General features: G+C 33.4%; 1 protein-coding gene across 2 annotated transcripts in view; it reads left to right on the forward strand.

Moving 5' to 3' along the window:
- Positions 1 to 5694: 5694 nt before the first annotated feature.
- Positions 5695 to 20907, forward strand: part of LOC111619541 (transport and Golgi organization protein 6 homolog) — a 37130-nt gene continuing 21917 nt past the window's right edge. For both annotated transcript variants that reach the window (XM_023361283.1, XM_023361282.1), the window contains exons 1-7: positions 5695 to 5894; positions 7696 to 8300; positions 13606 to 13693; positions 16708 to 16871; positions 17481 to 17589; positions 17682 to 17800; positions 19657 to 19819. In XM_023361283.1, the coding sequence (XP_023217051.1) occupies positions 5831 to 5894; positions 7696 to 8300; positions 13606 to 13693; positions 16708 to 16871; positions 17481 to 17589; positions 17682 to 17800; positions 19657 to 19819 (1312 nt within the window). In that variant the 5' untranslated portion in view covers positions 5695 to 5830. The remainder of the gene's footprint in view (positions 5895 to 7695; positions 8301 to 13605; positions 13694 to 16707; positions 16872 to 17480; positions 17590 to 17681; positions 17801 to 19656; positions 19820 to 20907) is intronic.

Raw genomic sequence — 20907 nt, forward strand, 5'->3', positions numbered from 1 at the left:
TTTTAATTTCATGAAATAAAAAGGATTAAACTTATGTAAATTTTAAACGTTCAATCTAAAGACAAAGCAGAAGTTACATTTAATATCATATTATACATATATTTTATGTTTGATATCCCTTGTACTACGAACTTTTTATTCTTACACTGAATATCATGGAAACAAGACGGACCCCTATATTTTCTAAAAATATATTTAAGTGATTTTTTTAATTTTACGGTGTAATTTCGATTTTCACTGAAAATACGAAATCTTATGTTACATATTTATTTTTTTTATACACAAATAGAGAAGTAAACATTTGTATTTATACAGTATATAATGCCTGTTCATCATTATGCTGAGAAAGAAGAGACGGATTTTAAGTAAAATTTCGGCTCTTTCGTCGAGGTTTTGTTTACATCCCCAATTCCCTAATCGCTTAATTATTTAACTACTTCTTAAGAAATAATTCTACTTCTAATTCTACTTAAATTTAACTACTTCTTAAGTAGAAATAAGTCGAAACCGGTTACTTTGTACTCGAATATTTGTTGTGTCGGGAAAAAGTGGAAAGAGAAATTTTTATGACAAACGGATACATAAATCGTAAATTAAGGAAAATAAATTTTAGGGCCTTTTCTGTACCTCGTTCATCTCTCTCGTTCGTTAAATTTAGTTGTAAATGACGCTGTCGAAGTAGCAGTTAATTTTTTTAACATTATACAAGAATTGTACACGTTTCTTTCTACATCCCCTTGAAGACGGGACGTACGAAATCGTAATATCACTGGATTAACATTGAAATCCGCGAGTAATATAAAATCGGAGAGCGGAATAAAAATAGCAAATATTTTAACGGATATTTTTAAACTCCCGTCAACTATACAGAAAACTATCGTAAAAACATACAGGTAAATTCTTATCGGTCGGGATAAGTTATAAAATCTACTCGCGATTCGCGTAATCGGGCGAGGGCGGCCAAATATCTAGCGGGCGGGCGGATAACGGCCCGGATAGAATTGGATGCGTTATACGTATGTAGCCTCCACCCAATGTCCTAGGCTTCCGCCAGCTAAACCGGGTGAGGTTGGTGTTCTATAAAGCGCGTGCACGAATCTGGCTTTTTGGATGCCCACCAGTGGCCGAGTGGTCTCTGTTGCCGCTCATAGCGACGAACCTTCCAGTGTTTATGCCGCTCATAGCGACGAACCTCTCACGACGAACCTCCTAGTGTTTATGAGCGGCACAGTTGCCGCTCATAAACACTGGGAGGTTCGTCGTGGGTTCGCGCCACGATCGGACAGGCTGGCTGCTTGGAGTTTTCCGGGTTTTCTCCTTGCCAATAACGACTGAATAGGAGGCCAGTTCCCCATAAAAGTCCTCCCGGAAGGCATTATTTCCCGCGCGCGCGTATAGGCCGTTCGGATACGGCTGGCTCATCGGTCGCATAGCGATCGTAAACACGTGTCTAGTCGGAGAAAGAGCCTATAGAGCTAAAATCTCCATATAAACAACACCTGAGAAGAAAGGAACGGCTTTTTGGATACTGACAATACGGCACTTTCACTCTGCCACTAATATTCGAATATACAATAGTGATCTTATCTTTTTTTCGCGTGTAGTATAGAAATTTGTAATAAGATACGTAATGCGGTTATAATAAAATATTATGCGATTATTTTCGTATAATTAAAATTAATATGTACAGTAGAGCCTCGAAAACTCGGCCTAATGTGGGCCGAAGGGTGGCCGAGTTAGTGAAAATGCCGGGTTATCGGAAATAGGGTTAAATTGTATATTTATGTCCAAAAACGCAATTGTAGTAAGGTGTTTTTCTTTCAATTTAATAACAAAGGCATTACTGAATTTATTGATAAGGTTAACAGTTACACAGATGAACTGAAATTGAAATAATTTAAAATATAAGCCCGAAACACCTGTGCTTTTTAGTTATGAATAACACGAAACTGTAAATAGTGTAATAAAGTTAAGTGATGAAATTACATCGATATTTATGTTATTTTTCAGAAATTATATGAGAGATTGGCATTAACACTGTATAATGTGTTTCTGCCGTTATTAATACAAATAAAAGACTGCAAACAAGACTACAGAAACTATATGGAGTATGTAAATACAATACATAATAATTTAAAAAGAGAGAGAAATAATAAATGTTAATTTAAAAAATAAAATACAATCGGAACAAACTTCTTGCCAAATAATTCACCGAGAAATACCAGGTACGGAATATTTGAATTAGTAAAAATATATGAATTGAATAAAAATCATTTCATTTAATCAATTTTATATTATAAAACATGAATAATNCATTTGAAAATAGTAGGCGAGCCAAGAAAACAATTTCTGCATTTTTATGCATTTACGGATCCATTTTATGGTGAAAATGTCCAACAAATTTTTTTATCGAAGCGTTTATATTTAACTTAGGCATTGGCCTTTCTCTTTTAACTGTGAATTTCTCGATGTGCTGTCGAATGTTTCGAAAGCAAATGAAAAGCATACATCGCATATCTATACAGTATTGTTAAAACAGAAGTCAATGTAATACTACTGCTGGACATTTAAGATTTCTGTAACGATTTATTATAGAATTTAAAAACCTGGCGACGGCCTATAATAATAGGCTGAAAAAGTTTGTTCAATAAGCAATTTTTCTCAGCAAGCATTAGGTGGTGAAGGAAGATTGTTGTATTTCTCTGCTGAGTGCACTTTTTTTCATTTCACATTTCTAGTTTGAAAGTTTATAATATAAATGTATTGTAATGCTTCATGCGGGGCCAGGGCATGTACAATTAATTAATGTACCAATAAAAATATATTGAGTGAGTGAGTGAGTATAAATGTATTAATCAAAATCATTTATAGAACATGTGTTACTATATTTTAGTTCTCAAGCTAATCGTCAATTTTTTTATTTTGTCATTTCGTCATCTATGCGTGCTGCCTTCGTCGATAATCATGTATTTTTATATCAATATTTATACAGTATTGTGTTATAAGGTACAGTACTGTATCTATTTTTGAGCAGTCTACGAAGTCGAGCGTATCAACCTATAATATCACGCCTAAGTTCTCGTGTTTAACGGAATCGATATCACGCTACACTTAGTGAAAAAATGTTCAAATTTAGTGGGAAGTGGAGTTTGAAGTAGTAAGAATGTCTGTCATATCAAGCATTTTATTATCAAAACGTAGAAAATAGTGATACAGTAGCAGAATAGTCAGCATCTTTCTCCACAACTGTGTTATCTTTTTATAAGACAACACAGTCGTGAAGAAAGATTTAACACACTATTCAGTTAAGAAATAAACATTCAGATTCTAGTCATTTCCAACAAGTTGTAGATTTCTATCGAATTATAAATTGAAATTTTACAAATAAAATTACGAGTATTTCATAAATGATTAGAGAAACTAATAAACTAATATTTTTAGTATAAATCGTATTTATACTCTCAATTACAGTCGACCCTCCCTATAACACGGGTTCCTATAGTTCGGATTCCCATATCACGGCCAAAAAATTGCGACAGTATTCGTACAAACATGCTAAAAAAACTCCTATAATTCGGTAAAACGTCATCGCCGACTCGTGTCGCGACAGGATTGTACAAACCGTTGAGTTTAAACGAACAGCGGATCTACTAAAAACCATTTATTATTTAACGTACATAAAAATTATATTTATATTAATGATGTCTCTAAAGTTCAGCGAATTTTTCTCAAAAAAAATAATTTATCAGGAAGCACGCGAGCGCCATTCGACGGCAATCTTCGCGACGAAAACAAGCTGAAGCAACGACGTAGTCGAACGGTGCACACTCGGTAAGTAATCCTACAAATTTTTGTTTATAGCATAGTTTATACGGATTATTCCCAAAAATTATACGTATTTTGGAAATGTTGAGTCGAATTAGTCTAGAATCGATTAATTTTATGGAAGAAACCTTTCAAACAGCCGTAGTCCGTAAACTGCATACGCGCCGGGCTATGATTGGCTGGACTCGTAAGAAATGAATTTATAAAAACAGAAACGTATCTTCCGTGTTATAGGGGGGTCGACTGTACTTAGTTATTAAGTACAGTACAGTATATTAATAAGACTCGTATTTATTTTTATTGTGTTCTATGCTCTCAAAAAGGGCGGTGTAATTGTCTGGGCATAACACATGTTTTATTTTATTTTTGGATAATTTTCAGTTTAATTTCATACAAATTACTTAAAGAATTTTTAAATTTATGTAAAGTATTTTAAAATTAAAGTGTTTAAATTGCAGCAGCTTATTTTCCAAATCGATTAATTCTACAAAACAAAATGTAGAGAAATTGAAAAACAATTTATTTTATAATGTAAATAAATATTGTAGAATGTATTATTACAAGAGTAGCTTTTATCTAATGACATAAAATAGTAATGATTATTCCAAGGATATACTATGTATTTTTACATTTTTCACATAACTAAGAGAGTTAATTGATTTGGCATGTAAACGGTTCACTTGTATTTTGTTAATACTATTTATTCGTTAATATCTAATACAGTAGAGCGTCGATTATCCGAATCAATTTTGGACTGGGGTTGTTCGGAAGATCGGTGTTTCGGATAACCGATTATGTACGAAAAAATATGTTAACCTATCCCATTTTGAAATTTTTCTTCGTTGCGTGTCGCTTAGCGTTGAATTTTCGTCGATGTTAAGCCTAACGAAGAATATTGTATCCCTAAAAATTAATTTTTTATTTTGTACAAACAAAATAAATATATTGAAAAATATAAAAACAATAAAAAATTATACTTCAGAAGTTAATTTAGTATCAAAAACGTAAAATATTTGAGTAGCTCAAGACATAGCCAAAGATTGCAGCGCCACATCACTGGCGAAAATTTAAATTTGCCGACTGGAATTCTTTCGGATAATCGATGCTCTGCTGTATATGTTATTTCATTAAATTATATATTATTAAATGTATCGACAAAAAAATATTTAATTGATTTTAAATAACTGATGTTATTTTTTATTAATTTAAATGTTTATTGATTTTCTTTTTGATTTTTTATTAAATATCTGAATTTTGTTATCTACATTCTTTATCATTTATAATGAAATATTCAATATCTCAAAATATATTTATGGAGTAAAACGGGAAATTCTGTCAACTACCTTTTAAGTGCTTGAGAAGGAAAGTGATTTTTGTCAGGTAGGTGTGACGTATGTCCACCTATTACGAAATAAGCACATCGTCTAAATGAGTAAGGGTACTTTATGTCAATAATAAATTGGTGCTATTGCCCTATTATTGAAGCAAGTAATACGTGAGCCGTTCACAGCCCGGCACACGTATTTGTAAAATCTAAGTGACTCGTGCAACATGGAATTCATATAAAACGGAATAATCAACAGTGTTATAGGTGGATCGACTGTATATAAATAAACTTCTCGCCTAACAGCGATTCTCACGCCAGCTATCGGCAATCTCAGACATTAACTCTACTACGAGTATTAAGCGACCTCTAATTGGCGAAAATTTTAAATTTAACTATATTATATTTACTAAAAATATACTCAAATAATAAATTTTATGTTTATTTTGTAATTACTTTTCGCTTTTCACTTTTTAAAAAAAAATCACTCCAGGCATAATTCGTCACGTGGTATTACATATTACGTCATTAAATAACAACAGCGCTGCACGAGCTACCCATGCTTTGCAGAAGTATCTTGTCGATTTCGCGGTTTGTATTATGTAACGTGGCAGAAAGACAATACGAAAGTAACTGTTCAGTTTTAATTCGAATTTTTCGGAGTTTGTATTAAGTATAAGAATGTCTAACGAAGTTAACATTATATGTCAATATCTGGAGTTGTTGACAGCAGCTCGAACAGATAGTAAGTGTTTATAACATTTAAATGGAAGTTTATTAATAAATATGCCTAAAATATATACAAATTTTAGGTAAAATCACCTACACAACCAAATAAATATAACTTTCGTAGCTTTTAAACTAAATCAGAATAAGTACTTTTTAAATTGCCTAATTTTTGTATCTACGGTTTGTCCACAAAGTTCTATGCTTGAGACATGTCTTAGTCTCTTAGAATATATCTTTATAATAAATTCAATGGATCTAATGTGGTTTGCTCTCCTTGAAGTATGTAACAAAGTGAGAATTTTTGTCTTACTGATAGAGCCGTAATTAGACATTTATCATTGAGAATGAGGAAGCTGATTTTTCGGCCTGATACTGATAGTTCGTACAAAATACCGATCGAGAATGCTGGTTCTCCTTTCCCGTTCTCTCCATCCCTCGCTTGGCATGATTTTGTTGACATTGGGAGGAGTAGATGCCATCTCAAACTCCCATTACCTCTGCCCTGGTTACCAAAAGAAGAAACTTAACTCGCAACACCCAACTTCGGTTGTGTAATGAGTAAACGACCTTCGAGTTTAGAAACTCTAGTTTGGTTAATATGAATGCGAATAACACTATACTACCCAGCTCAACTCTTGAAATAACTCGTTTTGATGCATATGGTGTTAGAGGTCAAAAATGAAACATATGTTAAACCCAACTACTTCTGGGCCCTCAACCCATTGTGAGAGAAGTGTGAAGATAGAGTGATCTTTATACTTGTGTCACAATGGATTTTGGAAATAGACCAAATCCAAAAGTTGCAGTAGCATAGTTAATAAAGATTCTAACTTCAGCTCTTGAGGTCAAAGTGTAATATTACTTTCTCATTTTGACTTCTTAGTGCCTGTTTTTCTTTGCTTAGTCCCCTCAACAAAGCAAAATACAACAAATCAAATCCATATATGGAGTAAAATACAATGTTTGAGACTATCAGATTTATTCATTTTTGAACATATATGGTAGACAGCACTTTGGCAGCTGTTATTTACATCTTTGCTCGGAATAAGTGTGATGTTTGCATCCTTTATATTTACCACAATATAATCCATTTCTCTGATCATATCTTGTACAGTCAGCATTTTGAACAACACTTCCCCTTTATTATTCTATAAGAATCAACAGTAAATAATTTTTGTAATTCTCTAATATAAATACAGAGCGTTGTTCTTGAATGTCTCTAGTTTTGTGGATTACTTTTGGGAAGTAATGGTACTGTTACTTTTGGGAGAATATAGTACTGTAGACAATGATACTAGAAAGTGCATCTGAAAAAGTTAATTACTATATTAAATCAGTAAATTTACACGTGTACTCCTGATGTGCAAGTATGTTAGGAGTCACTCCGTTAATGGGATCCACAATTCTTATATCTGAGGCTTTCACATCTGGCAATTCTATGATTCTTGACATGTCTATAAAGAAAAATCTTCAAAGTGATGATGTTGAGTGATCTGATGGACCGAGAAATGAGACCCCCCTGACAGTGTAGACCCTATGTCAGTGGTGATCTGGATTGCCATTGTGTGGTAGCATCAGCTCTTCTGAGTGTATGCTTATGACCTGGAATATTGACCAACTTTCCCCAATACATTTTATTCACATACCTGAACAAATGTATTTTATAGAACAGTTTAAAACTAGAGATGTTTGAGGGAAAAACCCAGTGTTTTGTTAATTTTTAATTATTAAGATTTAATTGCTATGAAAATATTATATATACGTACCCTGTACAAGTGTACAATTTTTCTTAAAACTATATATTTTTATTATTTAAGGTACAAAAGAAGTTTTGAATATTAAAGTCCAGTTAGATGATAGAATAACATCACTTCAACAGAAAGTTCTTGAAAATGAAGCCATTTGTGAGAAAATAAGAACGTACAACCAAAGTCTGTTGGAAGAAACAGAGAGAGACACTCTTGTTAAAGTTGTGTGGCTGTTCGTAGAGTGGTGTCTCGTGTTAATGTTGCTGTTGAAAGAAACACTTGAGATTAATAAAGAAGCTGTGATTCCAAAAATGAATGAAAACACAAATGTTCTGTATCCTGAAGGAGATATTTTAAGTATTTCGCAACAGAAGTCAGTTTCGTCGGCAATTCAGTTCATAATTGCTTTAGGTGTGAATCCAAGTCTATTACCGGGAGTTGGTCTTCCCATTCAAAATCGTACGCAATACGTTTCGATGATTCAGGAAGTAAAGCGTGATCTATTGCCACATCAAAAGTATTATCGGTTGATAGCATGTACTGTAGTATTATTAAATTGCATTAAAAGTACATCCATTGGAAATATTATTTTGTCTTCGTATTTTTCAGACATTCTGTGTGCTTTATTTCAGTTATGTTATGCTCCTATAAAAAAAGACGAGTCAGAATTAAAGGTAAGAATACTGTATTTAAAATATATTATAAACAAAGTTTATTTTTCATTAAACATGTGTAACTCTGAAACTAACTATTATTATAACAAGCAACTGTTATTATATCGTCACAACGCCAGACTGCAATTTTTAATTTATTTAACTTAAAATATATCCTCTCCACCTCAAATTAGTAGTGGCTTGCCCCTGTACATCATACTTCTCCTTTAACAAGTCATCTTTAACTGCTTTTAGGGGAAATGTTTTGAATTGAAATATTGTGACTTCTGGTTTGCATTGGAAGTTCATATATAATTAATATCTGGATTCTGATTTTATCTATCTAACTTTGTTCTCAAGATTAAGGAAAGACGGATGGACGACAGCGAGACAATTTTTTTAAATTGCAGTTCAATGAGTGCAAGCTTGAAAACTTCACTAACCATTTTTCCATGTGTTGTTGCTCCTACAACAACTCCAACCTTCTCTTTCCATTGTTTCTGTTATTCAGTTTTCTTGGTTAACTGTTTTTGTGTCCCATTATTCCCAACATTTTGACATACTTTTACTTTAATCACTATTATATTTATTGGTTTACATGTGCAATATTTATACAGTAATACCTCGGTTTTTGTTCACTTTGGTTATCGTCGATTTTGGTTTTCGCCAATTTTTTCTGCAGAAAATTTCTCTCGGTTTTCAGCATGCCCATGTGACCTCGCTGCTAATTTTGCAAAACCAAAGGGCGACCCACATGTGTTCCTGCTCAGTGTGGTGTTATTTCTCGTTGTGTGAGCATTACCCCGTGTGTCTAGCCAAACAATTCCATTGCTTTCCTTTTAGCTTCGTCATGGAACCAAAGAAAGTTTCCAGAGCCTGCAGCCTGTCGAATGCAAANGTTATTTCTCGTTGTGTGAGCATTACCCCGTGTGTCTAGCCAAACAATTCCATTGCTTTCCTTTTAGCTTCGTCATGGAACCAAAGAAAGTTTCCAGAGCCTGCAGCCCTTCGAATGCAAATGCAATGTTAAATGTTTTGTTAACGTTCATTTATTCTTTACATTAGTCTTTTATAATCATTTTATATTAATTACTTATTGTTTTTAGTATTAAGCACAATATTTATGCTCTATAAAATATGTATTTTGGAGTGTCTAGATCAAATTAATTGGATTTACATTGATTCATATGGAAATAATTGCCTCGGTTTTCATTGGTTTCGGACGGATTATCGATGAAAACCGAGTATCACAGTATATTTAGTGCAGATGTGTTACATTCATCAGAAAATNGACCCCCCTATAACACTGTTGATAATTCCGTTTTATATGAATTCCATATTGTACAAGTCACTTAGATTTTACAAATACGTGAGCCGTTCACAGCCCGACACACGTATTTGTAAAATCTAAGTGACTCATACAACATGGAATTCATATAAAACGGAATTATCAACAGTGTTATGGGGGGATGACTGTAAATAAAATTTAATTACATGTACCTATAAGAGAAAAAAAATTAGGTTATCTTGTCAAAATGTGGATAGTCTCCCAACACTTCTTAGCCATGAACGCACTTTTAAAGGAAAAGCAAATGCCACCTTTGGGCAAAATTGCATACTCCAATGTGCAAAACAAACAAAAATGTACATCACTCCGTACACAGGATCACTACAACAAAATAAATCAACATAAAATTACCTAAAAAATAATTTAATCTTTTGAATAAAATTAATTAAATCAAAATTACTTAAATTACCAATAAGGTCTAAAAAATTCTCAAACAGAATAATAGAAATACCAAAAGCACTTTCCCGAATTTTTTCTAAATTAGTACATTTAGCTATGACATGAAAAGCATCCAATAGCTGATCATCCCGACAATATATGCAAATTTCTCTGCGATAATTCTGTAAAAAATTAAGAGAGTTACATCTGATTTGCATTACCGTAGAGCTAATATTGAGAGAAAAATTATTATTATAAATCGAACAGTCAAAAAAAGATTTGTTTAAGTGTTTATACCAAACATATGAGCTTAAATTAATATGTCGATTCAAATAAAAAATAAATTTATTAAAATAATTTTAATTTAAGGTAGAGCAACAGTAATAATTATTTAGTAATTCATCAAAATTAATACCATTATTAACACAAATTTCCCTTAAACTCAGAATGAGTTTTATTAGTGGGATACATTTGATGACTACAGTACAGGTTGGCATTTAAAATTCTGGCAACCTCTAGACCTGAGAAGTGCCAGATTTTTGAAAATTCCGGAATTTTTATGGTTATATATACTGTATACAGAATCATATAGCAATGTGGAGTCGGAAATGCTTTCCTGATGTGGTAGATGGCATTGCGTGAAAGTTCCGAGTGTTCTTGCAGGGAATCGTCATTTCGCACAAGGACACCGAGTTAGCCGATATGCATTTGGTGTATGGTCCTGCAGATTGTAGTGGGCTATCGCACAACGCTTGTATGTGGAACAATATCTGATGAGGCATATTCCCAGCCATAATTTCTTTGCAAGCTTGCACCAGAGGTTAGCTGTTTCTGTGTACATCACCGCTTCAGGAAAGCATTTCCGACCCTGCATNAGGTTGGCATTTAAAATTCTGGCAACCTCTAGACCTGAGAAGTGCCAGATTTTTGAAAATTCCGGAATTTTTATGGTTATATATACTGTATACAGGGTGTCTCAGTTAAACTTTTCAGAACTTCTAAGAGAGGTAGGGTGCATCCCAATGACTCAGAATCATATAGCAATATGGGGTCGGAAATGCTTTCCTGATGTGGTAGATGGCGTTGCGTGAAAGTTCTGAGCATTCTTGCAGGGAATCGTCATTTCGCACAAGGATGCAGAGTTAGCCAATATGCATTTGGTGTATGGGTCTGCAGATTGTGGTGGGCTATCGCACAGCATATGTATGCAGAACAATATCCAATGAGGCGTATTCCCAGCCATAATTTCTTTGCAAGCCTGCACCAGAGGTTAGCAATGCAGGAAAGCATTTCCAACCCTGCATTGCTATATGATTCCGAGCCATCGGGATGCACCCTACCCCTCTTAGGAGTTCTGAAATGTTTAACTGAGATACCCTATATATTTAACAGAAAATAACTACCTATATAATCCTTTAAAGAAAGAAAATTAAACACTAAATGAAAAGCAAATGAAATTTTAATATTTATTAACTAAATGCCTCAAGGCGCCTCCAGAAAACAGTGGTGCGCCACTGCGGTAAATTTGAAAATGTGCTCCGAAATCCACACTAGAAATCTGAAGGAACCAGATTATCGATGGCTGAATTTTTGAATGTCAACCTGTATCCATATTTTAAAAAAATAATTTCTAAGTATAAATTAATATTTCTGATAAAGTATCCCACTAATAGTTAAATGAAAATCATTTGAACATCACTTGAGAATATGTTAGTTACATGACTGATTGCTATTAAATATGGGGCCATATTCTTGTCACTGTCTTTGGTCTCTCATCTCTCACAAGCTGGTCACTAATTGGCTAATCATTTGGCTTAGCCAATCAGCGACCTGCTTGTGAGAGATGAGAGACCAGAGACAGTGACCGGAATACAGCCCATGGTTTACTTTGTAATATTTGAATTGTATTTTATTTAGATGTAATACTGAAGAGGAATTAGTAAGATGGTGTGATTCGAAATGCATATATATTAGAGAGAGAATAATTAAAAAAAAACATATGTCAACACTAGCATTGTTAGTTGGTTTGCAATGGTTCTAGACAATTGACATTTGGAATAGAACATCTGATGATGATTGAAAAAGGATGATCAGTTGGTAAACCTAAAGGTTGAGAAAAAAAACAGATGATAAACCAAAATCTTATGATAAATTATGTGCCAGATAATTTTTCTAAACATGCCACTTTGAGCATGTGTGTCATAGGTTAGCCACTCCTGATCTCTGATCTAGGCAATCATCTGGGAAGAGTGGAACTTCTTCCAAATGGTACATCTGCCGTCATACTTGGGTGGAGCACAGATTATAGGAAATTTTTTTAACTTGCATGTAGATGTTTGCATAGCAGATGTTTGCATAGCAGTTTTCATGCCTTGCTGGCATGAAAACTGTAAAATAAGATCATACTGTAAGTTTTTTACATACACTACCCTACAATAATGGACTGGACACCTGTCAAGCTCAATGATGGTGGTGTTCTTGTTTGCGGGTGTTTTTCTTGGTATGGCCTGGGACCTTTGCACGTTGTTCCTGGTAAATTGAATGCCTACGCCTACATGAACATATTGGACAATCAAGTTCTTCCTATGCTCTGGCAATTTTATGGAATGGACGAATGTTACTTCCAGGATACAATGCTCCATGTCATGTTGCAGCCTCTGTCAAGCAGTGGTATCAAGATACAGATGTCAACCATATTCCCTGGCCTGCTCAGAGTCCCGACCTAAACCCAATAGAACATTTGTGGGACGAGTTAGAGCAACGCTTATGGACCAGCGAACCACATCAAAAATCTACAGCTGAGCTGATGACATTCTTGAAGTAAAAAATGGACACAAATGCCCATAGCTGTGTATCAAAACCTTGTTGAAAGTATGCCAAGAAGAGTTGCTAGTGTAATTGCAGCACATAATGGACTCTCCTCCTATTAAAGCATGTATTCTTTACCTTATGCCATCACATCTTGCTGTCCGATCCATTATTGTAGGATAGTGTATGTGTGAATACATATACCGTGTATATATTATACTAATGTAGTACTACAACAAGTACTATAACACTCACTATATAAAGGGTCTTCCAGAAAGAATTCTACTATTTTAAATTATTGTAATTATGATAATTATTATCCAAGAACATTGCAATGTACATTAAAACATTGGAAAAATGTCTAAGTTTCACATTTGCCCATTATAGTTTCTCAATGCATTCACCTCATGTTGCATGGCACACATCCAATTGATACTTAAATTCTTCTTACGCTCACTATGGCATATTTGTTGTCACTCCTCCCAGATTACTCACATTGCATCACGATGAATGATTCAGACTTTGTAAACTGTAAAATGCAAAGTCTTTTCACTGTTGTGGCATAACCATTTTCATTTATAGTGCTTCCTACAAGGGCTGTTCAAAAAGTATCGGACCTTTGGTCGGCAAAAATAAATTTATTGACTTTCAGGTACAAAACCCTAATCCCCTTCAAAGTAGTCTCCTTGGTAATGTATACACTTCTCCCAGCGTTCCTGCCATTNTGGTAATAAGAATTAAATTTATGAAAGTAAAGTGAAATTAAGTATATAATTTTATTTTTCCTTATAGAATTCAACTTCGGATAATTTAAATGAAAAATTTAATGTTAATATCACAAAACAACTCACTGTATCTGAACTCTTAAACAGATGTAATGGTAAGTATAAATAAAAAGGTAAAAACTAGTAAACTGAAATTTATTTATAAAATTTATGAATGTTTGAATGATATAACTATTTCAGTAGTTTTTAATATTTTAATAATCAATTTTAATTGATTTTTAAGAATTTATATATATATTTACAATAACATCAGTCAGTTGAAGTTGGATAACACCTGGAAAAAACGGAAACAACTCGAAAGATTATATTCTTGTACGATCTTCGAGGTTGTTACAAATAAAGTTGCCATTTTTCAAAATTAAAATTTTTCACTCTTTTAGTTCATTATTCAAGGTTAATGTTCATTATTCGACCATTTCCTGACATGTAAAGACCTTGGGGAAAGTCAAGAAACTCGACAAATGGGTACCATACAAACTTTACAAGAGAGATAAAGTGTATCATTTGGAGGTCTGCTATTCTTTGATTTGCTGGAACAAAAATGAAGGTATATTGTCACGTATTGTGGCTGGCAATGAAAAATGGATCCCGAATGAATCTAGTCAATGTTCTGCACAGTGAATAGATGTCAAAGTAGCACCGAAAATCAGCTTTCATTCATGCAAGGTTATGTTATCTGTATAGAGGTGCGATTCATTTTTTATTTCTGCAATAAGATGAAATGATTAATGTGAGAAATACTGTCAATAAATTGAAATGATGTATGATAAACTGAATATTTGGGAACCAGCATTAGTGAATAGATGCAGCTTACGGTGCAGTTGCACAATGATGCCAGACCATATGTTGCAAAGCAGATCATAAAAGAATTGATAGAATTGAACTGTAAAATTTCCCTCACCCTGCTTATTTTTCAGATATTTCTACAATGGACTCTCACATTTTTAAACATATTGATAGTTTTTGGAAAGGAAACTTCAAGGTAGAGGACACTGTAAAAACTGCATTTGATGACTTCTTGGCCTTTCCTTCTGATTTTTATCAATTTGGTATTAATGCACTTATATTGCATTGGAACAAGTGTATTTGAATTGATGGAGACTATTTTGATTAAATACATATGTATTGAGTTCATCAATAAACCTTCAAAGTCAAAAGTAAAAAAACAAGTAATTTCATTTGCAACAACCCAATGTATTACTAAATAAACCAAATGAAACCTTGATGATTTGTCGCATTTACATTAAAATTATTTTCTGGATTGTCAAGTTTTTTGCTTGGAATACTTAGTTACAGATCAAGTTGTTATGAAGTTAATTTTGTTCACTATATTGACTAGCTGGATGGCATAAGTGATAAAGGTGTTAGTCTCCCTGTCACTCTGGGTATCCAGGATTGAATCTGGATAGAAAACCCCAGGAATTTTTCATGGGAAGTCTGTCCGAGATATGTCTGATCCCATCCCTCACCATATGGCCATCCCATTGTGGGCCTGCAAAACCATGGTGAGCCCAAAAAATGTATACGTGTTTTCTAATTGAACTGAACATTTTTGAGCTCTACATCCAGCATCAGGATTAAACAAGGGAGACAAAGATTTCCTTACAATGCTACAGATTTCCTTGTAAAATTCAGTTAATGACAACAATACAATACTTATACTACTGTATAACACACAACTAAATATTAATTCCTAGTCCTGTTATCTTTAAAAAAATGTTAAATCAAATAAATTAACATTTTAAAAACTGGTTAGAGGTGATGGCCAAGCAATTAAGTTGACGGCCTACCACTCTGGGAATCCAGGATTGAGTCCACACAGGTGAAAAACCTCCAAGAATTTTTTGAGGGGTGGTCTGTCCAAATATGTCAGGCCCTGTCCCTCACCATCTATCTGTTCTATTGTAGACCTGGCTGAAATCGCAACAGGCTTGCTAAAAAGATCCTCTTAGTATCCACAGGGCAGAAAGACTTAAAACCTGGTAGGATGAAACATTTCTCTGGTAGTAGGTAAAATCACCAAACTCACAATTAGTCCAGCAGTTGTCAAAATTATCACCTTTCTGACGTTTTTCACGCACTCTGTATTACATAATATGGCATGCCATGCACATACCAAATAATATGGTATGCATCCTTGCACCAAGCAAATCTAAGACAAATTTGTGCAACATCAGGAATATTAGTATCTGTTTTAACAAGCCAAATTATGGGTTCAGCCAGGGCCACAATGGGGCCCTGGGTGGTGAGGGACGGGAACCCAGTTATCAGGAACGGACCACTCCCTGAAAAATTCTTGTGGTTTTAGATCGGTCTGGATTCAATTTCGAGCTTCCCAGAGCAGTAGGCTATCACCTGAACTGTTTGGCCATCTGGCCATCAATTGTATAGTTAATGGCTACGCTCAATGACAGATGAACCTGCAGGACTTTTTGCTACGTACTGACAACAGAAACCTTTATTAATACTGCCTTGTAATGTTTCCAGAATAACTTACGATGTTTTTATTAAAGAGATTTACATTTAAAATGGCCAATAACTTTATCATTTACCTTATTTAACATAACCTTGTTTAAATATCCTTATATATATTGATAAATTAGTGAAGGTAAAGATTAACATGCCCAGAAAGCAATTTAGGTGTAAAATTTTAATTACTTATGATCTATTTAGATGTATCTAAAACTGGATCATAACTTAATTATAAGTTAATTGGTCTGGAAATGAAGGATGGCCTGGGATCTGGCTAACAACTGATATTACATTTGTATGATAAGTAGGAGTTTCGGATTAAAGTTCTGCTCTCGGGCAATCTCCTCTTTCAAAAGATTTTAAATTAATTTATTTCAAATAATTAAATTTAACACAAAACGACAGCTTTAACCATCAGTCTCTAGTCCAAATTATTTAGCGTCTTTAACCATATTATAGTCCAACGAAGATTCAGCTGTGTCATTCAATTATTAATGTGTATTGAATTGGTTTTATAAGTAATTATATACTATTATTTTTAATAATTCTTTAAATAATTGCTTAAAGTTAGAGTAAGTCTTTATAAGTTGGCTATTTCATAAATTGGAATTTAATTAATTTATTTAAATTAATTTAGTATGCAATCGTGTACCGTTGTCAAAAGAATTGATTGCCGAAATGTGGAAAGACAGATATTTTCTTCTGAAAGATTTAGAAGTGTTTTTAAAAAGTGTTCATAAACCTATATTGATCAATAACCTTTTCCAGTTACAAAGAATAAGTTCTTGTAAACAAAGAAATGTAAGTCATGCTTTCAAATTTTCAAATAATATATTTTTTTTCATACAGGCAAAGACAAAAACCTAGCACCAGACTATATCTTGCTTCTGCTGTGTATTATCTAAATACAAGTGCACAAAAATATAGGTAATGGGCTATTTGACGGTATAGTCACCATGTACCTTTGACCTCTCTCTCACGGGGCCAAATTCTCTCTCATCTTCTATGAAAGATAATGTCACAATTTAAATTATAAAGTGATAGAGTGCCTTGAGATCAGTATAAAACGTTTTTTGTCCGATTAAAATATTCAAAGCGGCAGCAGGTGGATACTGTTATAATATATGGGGAAAATTGTGTGTGACTTCTCTGTGTAGCTTATCGTGCAGCCTTGAGCACACATCAGAGCTGAGATAGAATTTGGCATCGTGGAAGTGAGTTGGCATTGTATGGCGACTATATCGTTGACTAGCTCGCCACTGATAATTGGTAGTGAGGTAGTGTTGGTAATTGCGCATGTATTTAGTTAATATGTAGAAGAAGCAAGATATAGCCTGTTGCAATGTTTTTGTTTATACTCTTTATAATTATTGATTATAAAAGTAAAAAATACAATTATTTTTTTAATAGGATAAATGTGTTCCTAAATGGTTGCAGAAAACTTGTGGAAATTATCTGACAAATGAACTTCTTCAATCTCAAGGCATTATTTTCATTATTCAAGGTTTATTAGATCCAGGTTTAACATTGAATTAAATTTATATGTATATATATTCAGATATAAGGAGTGTTATATTTTATTACTTACGTAAACTTTCTTTTAAACAAAAGCTGTAAACCAAGATGATCCAACTGTTTGGAAACAGTGCGAAATGATTGGAAAATTAATAGTTCAAGTGCCAAGTTCATGTGCATCTGCAGAATCTTATTACGCAAAGATATGTCCTCAGGTATTTTAACTGATATTATTATTATTTGAAGAAATTAAGGTTCAAAAATTTGATATTAAATGTATTAATAAAAGAAATCTCAGGAAAATACTTCTCCCTTTAACTGAAATTTATGAACACAAAGAAATATATGTGATTGACACAAAGAAGGGTTTTTTTTTGTGCTCACAATGGGGACAGCTTGATATATTTGCAACAGACTGCCCATGAAAAATTCTGGGTCTTTTGTCTTCACAAATTTGATCCCGGCTTCTCCAGAGTGGTAGAATATCTATATCTATATCGTGATAGATATCCATGTTCTTCTTCTTGGTGCCATATCAGATTTCTGATGTCGGCGACACCCGGCGTAGATTAGTAAGTAGTTAATAATACGCCAAGGTGTTACTAGGAAAGGTTAGTACCCAGAGTGGTTTCCCATTGCCTTCTCTGGGGCATGATGTTACACGAGGAGAAAGAATGCCTTCCAGGAGGACTTTTATGCGGAACTGGCCTCCTATTTAGTCGTTATTGGCAAGGAGAAAACCGGAAAACTCCAAGCAGCCAGCTTGTCCGATTGCGGCGTGAACCCACGACCGAACTCCCAGTGTTTAGGGTATGAAGACCGCTCGGCCGCTGGTGGGCTAGATATCCATGTACTGTATATTTAAATATTAATGCCAAACGATTACAGGATTATATTGGGATATATTACCACTACTATTATTACTTAAATGCTAAGTAATTTGGCACTAGAGGCAGGCATCATATTGTAGAGGTAGATATACAGATTACAGTCGACCCCCCTATAATTACGGTCCCTATAGTTACGATTCCTATAAAACTACGAAAAAATTGCTACCGGTATCCGTAAAAAATAGTAAAAGTTCCCTATAAACACCTCAAACGTCATCGGGAAGCCGAACTACTTTCCCGCCGTCCGTAGCGCCACGCTACGGAGAGATTTCTATCGTCTGGACAGTATTATATAAATTATATATAAATTAGGTACTGTACATATAATTATATATTAATTATATATAAATTAGGTACTGTATATATAATTATATATTAACTTATTGTAACTTTGTTATAATTAAATATATAATTTCCGCCGTCTAGCGTGGCGCCACGCTACGGAGATTTTTACGCTAACTATCGTCTGTCAGTATGTAAATTAGGTACCGTAAGTCTAATACAGTACTGTAATTTTATACATTTCTTGTGAAAGAAACATTTCTTATTCAACGGCGATTAAAATTATTTATATTAATGATGTCTCCGAAGTTCTACGAAGTTTTCACAGAAAAATAAGTTGTTAGAAATCGGCCGCTCTTTGCTGAGCTGTTCCGCGACGAAAACAATGTTGAGCAATGGCAATGTCGAATGGTGACACTCGGTAAGTAATCCTACAATTTTTTGTTTATAGCGTAGTTTATACGGATTATTCCCAAAAAATATATACGTATTTTGGAAATGTTGAGTCGGATTAGTCTAGAATCGATTAATTTTATGGAAGAAAATCTTTCAAACAGCCGTAGTCCGTAAACTTGTTAGGTGTCGGGTTGTGATTGGAAGGATTCGTAAGAAAGCGGATTCCTAGAGAATGGAACGTATCTCTATCTTATAGGGGGGTCGACTGTATACGAAAGCAAGCAGAAGGAATTGCTATAACATGCAATGGGATTGTAATGCCTGTAAAGTGATTTAAACTGCAAATTCTTGCATCTCACATTACTATCAACTTGCTTTTGGATAAAATTTATAAACTGAGAGATATTTTCAACTTTTGAGCTAATTTAATAAAGTTTTATCATATAGCTTACTTGGTATTATTAAATAATTTTAATAATAATAAATATTTTATATATTTTTAGATTTTAAAGATAATTTACACAAAAGAATTAATTCATAATAAAAAGTATATTCTTACCATTATATCTGCCATATCTTCGATGGCTGAACATCAACCTACTTTTGCATGGAAATATATATTCAAGCAATTACTAAGACCATTATTGGTATGCCTACAATTTTCAGGTGAGTTTTATTTTTTTTTTAAATTTGTGCTTTAATTGTATTTTATAATTACTAGTAACATTTCTTCTAAGCTTTGGAAACTGATGTACAAGTCATGTTGTCTTCTGTGAAAGGCAAACTGGTGCAAATGGGTGGATCATCTTTCTCTTGTGCTCATGATTAATATCTTGTTATAATCACTATGCAATTTATTTTATTTTAGTGCATAATTCTTAAAAACTGTTGTTCTGTTCTGCAGTTTACAGGGAAACGTAATGATGTTTCTCTCTATTATTAAAATTATAATAACACTTCGTAAAATAAAAAAATCGGCAATGGCCTGGCCTGGATTTGTCAGAAAAGTTATACATCACATTGCTGATTAAAGATCACTGACATTAGCATAAAGTTAAATGTGTAGTGCCATCAAGATGTTATTAAAAAATAACTTTTATATTATTAATTTGTATTAAAAAAAAAAAAAAGGCAAAACAAGTTTAATTTTGAGTGTCGAGATGAGTTTTTAAAAATTGTAAATGCCAATAATGAGTAAATTTTTTAATTAGGTCTGACCCCACTCGAGATATGACTCAATTTGCCTCTATCTTCCCATCCCTCGAACTTTAACCATCAAAATTTAATAGCGTCAATAACATCACTAAGCAAATTTATTAATATCATAATTATATCCTGGGGCCAAATGTTAATAATGTAAGCTAAGGATGGCCAGATCTTAACCGAAAACATTTCTTTTAGGTAATAAAAGTTGGTTTCCCAAAGTTAATAGTTTTAAAGTTTTTGTTATTGAGGAGTATTGTGTGAATTTTCAAATGCCGAACGTAATAACTTACGAAGAAACAACACTCCATTCTATAATATCAAAAAATTAAATTTATTTTAATATTTGGCATTTAAATAGATGTTTTGGTACTTTTGAGCAAGTGATACTTCATCCTCAGGAACACTACATAAAAATAACATGCCATTTAGGAAATGCTGACTGCAAATTTATGTAAAATTAATTGTTTAAGACAGTGATCTCCAGACCAAATCAGGCTCACAAATATATTTAACACATCGTAAATGATAGAAATAGATCTACTTTTTGT

Source organism: Centruroides sculpturatus, unplaced genomic scaffold (genome assembly GCF_000671375.1).
Source record: "Centruroides sculpturatus isolate CEXI.00-Female unplaced genomic scaffold, Cexi_2.0 scaffold179, whole genome shotgun sequence".
Lineage (NCBI taxonomy): Eukaryota > Metazoa > Arthropoda > Arachnida > Scorpiones > Buthidae > Centruroides > Centruroides sculpturatus.